A 9,413-nucleotide genomic window follows, 5' to 3' on the forward strand; every position below is an offset into this window, starting at 1 on the left:
CAAACTACATCTGCTTTCGCCTCATCAGCAGACTCGCGTTTGTGCTCTCCATGAACTGAAGAGTTCCCAAAAGTCCCTGATGAAGAGCTGGCAGAGTGACAACACACGTACCGACGGGTTTCACGTAAACACGTCTTAACCGGATGTCACTGATTAATCGGGGCTGCATGTAAACTGAAAGGACGCGGCTGTTGTGTAATGCTGCGGTTGTGCTTAACTGTGCTTGGAGACACTGGTGGAAATTAGCCAGAAATAACAGTGCGTACTGTACTTATTTCACCTCCAATCACGTGTCCAGGGGGGCAGACGCACCTCCGCAGCTCGACCTATGATGGACAACAACACAGTCATGTCACGTTCTGTATGTTTGTGAATGGTTAACTGCATGTTCAGCTGTGGTCAGCTTTCAGCATTTCTTATTGTTTTGAACAAAGGTGCACGAAGCTGCTGAGTTGCATGTCGACTCCCTCTTACAATAACGGCCTATGTCATTTTATTTCAGGTTTTTCAGGAGACACAAAAAAATATTGAATATATGATATTTATTACTAATGACACTCAAAAAGAATACAACAATAGATGACTATTACATGCTACTAACAATGTTTGTCGGTTATGTAATATAAGAGAAATAAATGATGTAAAAAAATATGTCTTGTTCAAAAAGGAGTAGGATGAAGCACTTGTTTATCCGGTCCTACCCCTATTCTCGTCTTTTCCGTTGTAAATTCAACTTAATCGGATTTTCCTATAAACTTATTTTTATTTCAGGGGCCACAGACAGTGAAATTTGATGTGGTCCGAACCATTAAATAACCTATAATCAAGATCTCCAAATGTTTCCCCTTTTGTTTTACATTTAATAAATCATCTTTTTACAAAATGCATGAACAACAACAACCAGAGATTTCTTGAGGAAGGATAAGTGCAATATCATGCCTAAGTTTACCATTTACACATGTGCATAACAACTCACAGATCACAGTGGATTTAGAGCAGATCCCGTCCCCTGTGACGCCCATTTCTCCTGATTATGTAGACGTCGGTGGCTCTGAGGGGGTTGAAGGAGGAGTCAGGAGAGAAGGAATCTGGGGCTGTCTGAGCGGTGGGAGGGTCTTCGGGTCCTGATGGCAAGAGTCAGGGTTGGGTCACTTTCAGTGCAGTGATCTGTCCACAGAGAGCGGAACTCTGCGAGTATGGTGGTCGAAAACATATGAACTTTATTTGTGTATGTGTGTATCGTTGGCAAATGTTCTTTCCCTACTTTATTATTTTATTTTTCTTTCTTTGCACCATTCACAAAATATTTAAGTATATGTCCCATTTCTCCCTTAATTGTCGTTGCAAATTCTTAATAAGATGCGCCTTGGTATCTAATGAGGGAATGTTGAAATTGTATATAAAATAGTGACTGTCAACATCTTAGGGCCCTAAAATGTCCATTGAAACACATTAAAATGTGTTGTTTGTTTTTTATTCCACAGCTATTCAAAAGTCTGTTACCCTTTAAGTTCACTGAGGTTCTGAAACTTTTGCCTAAACAATCGTGACAAACTGTGCGATCCTCTTGTAAGTGTAGAACCTCAGGCTTCTTTCAGATAGTTCAGAGACTGTCAGAAACCTGAACAGCACCAACAGCACTTGCTGGTCTATTTTAAACCTTCTTCACCACTGAGCATGACACAGCCCCCACTCACAGGCAATAAATAGAACAGACCACACGACAGACCTGCTTGCAAAATAAATTAAAAAAATAAAACAAAAACAACAGTAGACAGCAAAGAGTGGTTTAAGTTTTAAAGACAGCTGCAAATTCATTACAGAAACCTCTCAATCTCGGACGGCGTCGATACACCGCTGGTATGATGGCTGTTTTCTCTGTGTTAGCATTAGCCAAAGGCATGCTACTGCTCAAGCTGTCTGTACCTATGCTGCATGGAGGTTAGAGGCCTGTGTATGAAAGTGTGTTCAGGCGTCAGAACCACTTTAAGACCATGGTCGTCCATTCTTTGTCGATGGATGGACCTTTTAAAGCTGTAGTACGTCACTTTGAAATGTACACAAATGCCCGTTACATTCAAACCATTATCAAACGAGTTGACGCAATGCCTGGTGGCAACCTTCCTGCACTGCACAAACAGAGTTTGCGGTCTCCTCCTCCTCCTCCTCCCTTGATTTTCTGTCTTCTGTCTTGACACCCACGTCAGGAGGTCATGGACACTGAGCTCCTGCACTCTGCTCAGGCAGAACACGGCTCACTTCTGCTCAGGCAGTTGGAGAGGATGAGAGCCGCTGAGGAGCTCACGGACGTGGTGCTCCTCGCAGAGGGCATTTCCTTTCCTTGCCACAAGGTGGTGCTGTCTGCATTCAGCCCTTACTTCCAGGTAAAGTGCCCAGCATGCACAGATTTGGTGAAAAGCCCTCACGTAGGGTTAAGATGATCCAAGCACCCTTTTGAAAACACATGACGATGTTGCTGATTCTTCACCGTTGCATGTGCCTGCTGTGTCCAGGCCATGTTTACATGTGGTCTGAAGGAGACGCGGGGAGGAGAGATACCTCTCAGAGACACTCCTGCTCACAGTCTGGACCTGTTACTGGGCTACATGTACCGGGCTGAACTCCCACTTACCAATGACAACATCCAGGGAGTGGCTGCTGCTGCCTTCCTGCTCCATGTAGACGGAGCCTTCAGGTGGAAAACACAGCAGGGATTATTAGCTCCGTATTCAGTAAATTAACATTGACAAGACCTGATATTAATTTAGAAATATTAAAGGAAACTTAAAGGCCACTCGTCATTTAGCTTGTAACTGCATCTTTAAAGCACGGTTGAATGAAAGGGATACATTATTTCCTTGTTATTGCGATCCAGATTGTGTCAGAGCCACATGGAGGCCTGTATGGACCCTTCCAACTGTGTTGGTCTGTACCACTGGGCCCAAAACCTGGGGGCCACAGGTCTGGCTGACAATGCCTACAGACACCTCTGCCAGCACTTCACACAGGTACAGAGTAAATCATGTCATGCACCAGTTCTGACCAAGTATTTTGAAGAGACATTCCATGACGAGAGCAAATTTGAGTGAATGAGTGAACCAGTTATTTTCAGATAGTTGACAGTTCTAGTATCACTTCTTCATTTTGTGCACATTATTTAACAAATCTTGTGTAAAGGCTGGAAGAAAATTCAGTAAAAGTATCCGTGAACCCCAACATAAATTCTCCTGCATGTGACCCACGTGTGTCCTGAACCAGTCTGTACACTGCAGATTTAGATTTTCTATCACTTTCTAACATTTTTGCCTCCTTCTTAATTTCTGCTCTCTGAAGGTCTGTGAAGAAGAAGAAGTCCTGGACCTGGATGCCCAGAGTCTTGGGGATCTGCTGGGTTCAGACGACCTCAACATTACACAGGAGGAGGTTGTCCTGGAGTTGGTGCTGCGTTGGGTGGAGAAGAGAAGAGGGGACTCTCCGAGTGAAGCTTGTGCTGTGGAGTTACTCAGGCGTGTGCGGCTGGAGCTTGTTAGCCCTGGATTCCTCAGAAAAGCCAGGAGGAGAAACCCGGTGAGAAGCTGTGAAGTGAATCTTAACCCACATTTACTGAGGGATCAGTAGACTGAGAATATAATGCCCCTGAACACATCTTGCAGGTATTGCTGCGGGATGCTGAGTGCTTCGGGATGATTGATGCTGCTCTCCAGACCTCAGGTCTCTGTGAGACGGCAGTGCCGCCGCGTCCAGCTCTTCGCTACGGCATGGAGGCCACTGACCTCCTGCTCTGTTTGGGCGGGGTTAATAAGGAGGGAGTGCCTGCCCGCCGTGGAGGACTTGCTGACCTCAGCTTTTGCTTTGCCCCCCGTGGAAGAAAGACTTGCTACATCCCGTCTCCACTGAGGGCCTGTGGAGGTGTGGGACAGATCACGACAGGAGCGGTGACACGGGACAATACCATTGTGGTGGCCATTGAAGCGGTTGACCAACACAGGGTGAAGAGGGTGGATATCTACAGGTGTGTTTTTAAATGTGCTGTATGGAAGTGCGTGAATGGGTGTGAATGGCAAAAACTGTAGTGTACCGCAGCTTCGAGTGGTCATCAAGGCGAGGAAAGTGCTATATAAACACTGACCATTTGCCATTTGTGCACACACGGTCAAACACTTTTCATGTGACAGAGCTGAGCTGCTTGTCTTTCTTCCAGGTACGATCATTCGGAGGAGAACAGCTGGGTGGAGTTGTGCTCGGTAGCGTACAGAGACATGTACGCATTGGGGCAGCTGGGCGATGGTCTTTACATGATAGGCGGTCAGATGAAACTGCACGGTCACTACGTCATCACGGACAATGTGCAGAGATGGTCACTGAAACGAGGAGGCAGCTGGCTCAGCTTTGCCCCTCTGCCTCTTCCTTTAGCCTGCCACAGCGCTGTGAGTCTGAGGGAGCATCTGTATGTGCTCGGGGGCTGGACACCACAGGTACAGGGATGCTTAGTGTGAATCTTTCAGAATATCTCGATGCAATTTGATTCTGACTTCTTTTTTCATTAAGTACATAGAGCTGCTAATTTGAGGGGCTCTGCTGCTGTATGCTCAGAAATATTCTGATAAAATTTGAGTTTGCAAGAAAAATGTATCCAATGAGTATTAGGGCCACATTGAAGGGGAAAAAAATCACAGACTTCGAGAATAAAGTCGTACATTTATGAGAAAAAAAGTTGTAAATTTATGAGAATAATGTTGTAAATGTATGAGGAAAAAAAGTCATAAATTTACAGGATTAAAGTCGTAAATTTACAAGAATAAAGTCGGAAATTTATGAGAATAAAGTGCTAAATTTATGAGAAGAAAAGGCGTAAATTTACAAGAAGTAAGTAGTAAATTTATGAGAAAACAAGTTGTAAATCTACGAGATTAAAGTCGTACATTTACGAGAATAAAGTCGCAATATTCTAACCTGTTGTTTTAGAAGAGGAGAGTTGTTAAGATGAGGGCCTTGAAGCATTTCGTGGAATTGTACTTTAGAATAGGTTTCACAAACAAGGAGATACTTAATCTTTTGGCACATCAGCATCACATTGTCATAAATATCAGGACTTAGAAAAAGGAATAAGTGAGAAAATGCATCTTTTCCGCAGAAAGAACCAGGTGGACTAGGAGGAAATCGCTGCTTTTGTGGAGGGGGAAATAGCTGGAACTCGTTACGACTTTATTCTTGTAAATTTACGACTTTATTCTCGTAAATTAAGACTCTATTCTCGAAGTCTGTGGAAAATGATTTTCTCAATGTGGCCCTAATATTCTGTCGTAGTATCCTGGGTATAAACTGAAAAAGTTACATGAGTGTATGAAATACCATGGCTCAGTTGTAATCATAAAACGGAAGCCTTACACTGTAAGGACACGTGAAACAAGCTATGTTAAACTCAAAAGTCAAAATCACTCAATTTGCTATTAGAAAAATAAAACTTAGTCTGACACAATCCAAAAAGCGACAGCCAACAAAAAGTAACAAAGTAACAAAAGTAAATGGATTATTGAAAACAGATGGATATGTGGTGCTGGGAGGTAAACCAAAAAGCAAATCAAACAACTCACTGATCCCATGATGTGTCAGGGAGGCAATGCAGGAGAGAGTGGCTGCATAGAGAAGCTGTTTTTGTTGGATTGCACCAGAGGTCACCACACAGGCTCATCCTGGGATTATAAATATGGCTGTTTCCAAGTTTCACCTGTCACAGAAGCTGCAAGCATGAGCAAACATGGAGCTTGATGAGTCCACTAGAGGGCCCTAAAGAGCAGCAGAAAGAAAGCTGATTTTTCTTTAAAATACTCAAGTTATAGGACAAAAAAAGGAGGTGTGACCTGCATGTAGAGCAGATCAATAGCAATGTTATGCGATGATGTTTTACAGTATACATACAATAATAGTATTATTATAGAAAGCAATGCATGCTCAAGGAAACACTCAGAGATCACAAACTTAAACAGAAAATGTCGTCCAAATCAGTCCTTTACTTTCTGTGTTTTATACTTTTTACTAAGTATAGATACACTGTTATTGTGACAACAGCAGAGGCTGATGTGAAGCGAGGCTGTGACAGTGATGGCCAAGCATGATCCAGGCACGAGGTCCCAGTGCAACCACAATTCCTGGGAATCTAGAGGCAAAGGGACTCTCATGCACAAGAAAGCAGGGAAGGAGTCAAGTCAGTGATGTGTATTTACGAGACACCAATGAGAGAGGGAGAATTTTCAAATTCACTATGAGAATTGCAGACTTTGGCATCCTTGATTGGTACAAATAATAAGAATAAAAGAAGTGTTTGTCTTTAGAATAATGTGGAATCCTAAAAATCAGTTCTTATCTCATGCACAATTTTCTTTTTCCGTTTTCCTTCCACATTCGAAACTCACCCCCTGTCCTTCAGGATCATCCCGATGACGAGCCGGACAAGCTGAGTAACCGCATATTCCAGTTTGACCCAAGCAAGGACAGGTGGACAGAGTGTTCCAGGATGAAGTACTCCAGGTACCGCTGCGGCACGGCTGTCCTCAATGGAGAAATCTACATATTAGGTCAGACACCAGGACAAGACTGCATGTTGTTTCATCTGTTTCACTTTGTATGAGAGTGGACTGACCCAGATCATGTGTTTTCCTCAGGTGGTATAGGATGTGACGGAGAAGATCGTGGTCAGTCACGTCGCTGCCTGAGCTCGGTGGAGATCTATAACCCAGACGCAGACACTTGGAGAGCGGGTCCGACCCTGCCCACGTCTCTGCTCTCCCTCCGAACCAACGCTTCTAATGTGGGAGTGGTGGAGGGAAAGCTCTACCTCTGTGGACACTACAAGGGAGCAGGTCAGTTATGGTTTTTTTGGTTGTATGAGGGACTGACATGATTATAGTCACCACTGTCTTTCAATGAGTATGCGATGGGCCCCCAAAAATAGGCATGCTTGATCAACTGGAACACGCGAAAAAACAAAAACAAGGAAAAACCGATGAAGGGTTTATGAAATAATACGAGTATTTGATATCTCAAGAGTTTGTTTACAACTTAAAATTGTATTTAAGTAGTTGAAGTCTTGTAATGTTTTGAATTAGTCTCGTTCAGGGTTCTGCTTTAGTCACGGCAGTGTCATTTTAGGGACTATTTCAACTTGAAATTATCACTGAAAAAAGAAAATTGTTGGGCCAACTTCAAAAAATTAAGTCTTATAATAATCAAAACAGGTTAAAAAAAAAAAGCAATTGACGCATTTTTTTTAAGTTGGTCTAACAATTTTCTTTTTTCAGTGCACGAGTCTCCATCAGTAAGTTCACTTGTGTTGTGTTCAGCTTTATCTCAGTGAACTAAATGAGGCAGCAGACCAGCAGCTCCTGTGTCCCTGCAGGCTAAAAAAATGTTCTAGACAATTTCATGTTTCATTTTATGACTTTGTCGCTCCGTGTTGCACCAAATCATGACATAATATAATGATCTCATAGCAACCAATTGCCTTAAACGTAAATATATGGATTGAGAGCTACAGTATGTGCATATTAAATCAACTCAAATTTAAAGTTGAGTTGAAAAAGTCTTATTAAATTAAGTTACCAAAACGTTTGAAAAAAAAGTACATAATTAAGCTTTTTTTCTACACTGACTTAACTCAGTATATATTAGCACAATTGAGCTGTTTTTGAATTCACAATCATTTAAAGCAACTTTAATTTAATAAACTCTAAATCATATCTCCCAAAACTTTGTGCTTCAATGACCCTTAAACTACATAGATTGTCCCATTTACCACGTGGACCACAGTGAAGACTATCTGAAAAAAACAAACATGCGTTTGACAAAAGAAACATAATATTACAACCTGTTTTTGGGCCCTTTGATTCTTTAAGTCTAAAATGTGCTTGCTCATTGTGTTAACAGGAAACCATCTCTGGCAGAAGCATGAAACAATGTGAACTAGCACCTTTTCTTGATTTAAATTGAGATGTTATGTGGCCTGTTTTTTAATCCCCCAATGATACAAACTAGCTATAATTACCAGTTGATAACCATCTGACTCTGGTAGGGAGGCTTAAGTAGAGCAATCATAATCCTAGAGAGGGAATGTACCATCCTTCTGACCCTGCTCTGGGCCACCATTAGTTTAATATTGTGGTGAGTTTGTATTTACTAGCTGAAATGCCTGTAGTTGCACAATCGCTCTAGATCTGCATCAGATTTAGGGAATGCCAGCTTACTGACGAGGCAATGTTTCAGGAAATTAGATTTTGGTTTGCCACAATTTACGCACTTTCTCCCATGACTGGACTGCAGGCCGTCATGAGATCATCACCAAGGAGATTTTGGAACTAGATCCCGCGGACAATGTGTGGACAGTGGTGGAAAGACGAGCAGCCATGCAGGACAGCTATGACGTCTGTCTTGTGGCTAACCTCAACCCTCGAAACCTCGTCACACGCTGATGCTTCACCTCCCAACCTCTGAGCACCACTGCAAAGGCCAGGATATGTTGGAAATAAGCGTCCGTCTGCTAAACCTCATGCAGCGCGATCCAAACTTGGCTCGACTGTGGAATTTGAACACGTATCAATGACCAAACTGAAACAATCTGGATGTTCTCGTTGTTAATCAACCAAACAAAAAAGCAAAACTTCATGTGTTCTTTTAAGACTTAAGAGCAAAGAGCTTTCATTTACAACCGTTGAATCAACAAGAAACGTTTCTGTTGTGAACCATTTTTTGGAAATGAGAAAAGATTTTTAGTTCTTTAATTAAGATTGGCGAAGGTTTTTTTTCATTTTGTCATCTGTCTGAGAATAATGACGTTGTATGCTTTTGTTTTGGCTTCTATGTTAGATTTCCTGACTACAATAATCCATCCACCCGGCAGGTGGGACATAACATGTTTTGAGGGAGGTTGCCGTTAGCGTACTATCTGCATGATGCTCATTTCATTTCACCACCACACGCCGCCTCCTACATTGTAACGAGAGGGAAGGATGGAAAAGAAAAGAAAATGGCCGACCAGTTTTTTCCTCACCAGAGCAGGAAGTAAAGGGAGGAGGGAACTAATAAATCAGTCACACCTGAGAGCTGAGGAGTGGGAGGGAACAAACAAAAGAAGCTGGAAGGTGGAGTGAAGGAGGAGAAGGAGTGCAGACAAATTAAGGAATATTCTGTTCTTTGAGCAACTAAGAAAAGTAAAGTGAAAGACAGTTTGTTGTGGGACAAAGAACGAGAAGAATATCCTGGAGCAGGAGACCCTGATGATCTTAGTGGCTGGATTCTCGTTTGGAAGACACCTACTAGTAGCAGATAAGTTCCCACACACATACATAATAATCCTAATCCATTCAAGACTTTTTGATATTTTTTTGATGCTGTCTCTGATTGTTGATTTTGAATTGTGT

The 9,413-nt window shown here is 42.4% G+C and overlaps 1 protein-coding gene across 1 annotated transcript; it reads left to right on the top strand.

Annotated features, from left to right (window-relative positions):
- The first annotated feature begins 1,702 nt into the window (after positions 1-1,702).
- Positions 1,703-8,927, top strand: LOC122776981 (kelch repeat and BTB domain-containing protein 12-like). The gene is made up of 10 exons (XM_044037835.1): positions 1,703-1,860; positions 2,208-2,384; positions 2,514-2,695; positions 2,876-3,008; positions 3,334-3,567; positions 3,654-4,012; positions 4,202-4,475; positions 6,428-6,575; positions 6,663-6,860; positions 8,317-8,927. Exons 2-10 carry the CDS (start codon positions 2,214-2,216, stop codon positions 8,463-8,465), a joined length of 1,848 nt encoding a protein of 615 aa, XP_043893770.1. The 5' UTR covers positions 1,703-1,860; positions 2,208-2,213; the 3' UTR covers positions 8,466-8,927.
- The last annotated feature ends 486 nt before the right edge of the window (positions 8,928-9,413 follow it).

This window comes from Solea senegalensis, linkage group LG11 (genome assembly GCF_019176455.1).
Source record: "Solea senegalensis isolate Sse05_10M linkage group LG11, IFAPA_SoseM_1, whole genome shotgun sequence".
Classification (NCBI taxonomy): Eukaryota; Metazoa; Chordata; class Actinopteri; order Pleuronectiformes; family Soleidae; genus Solea; species Solea senegalensis.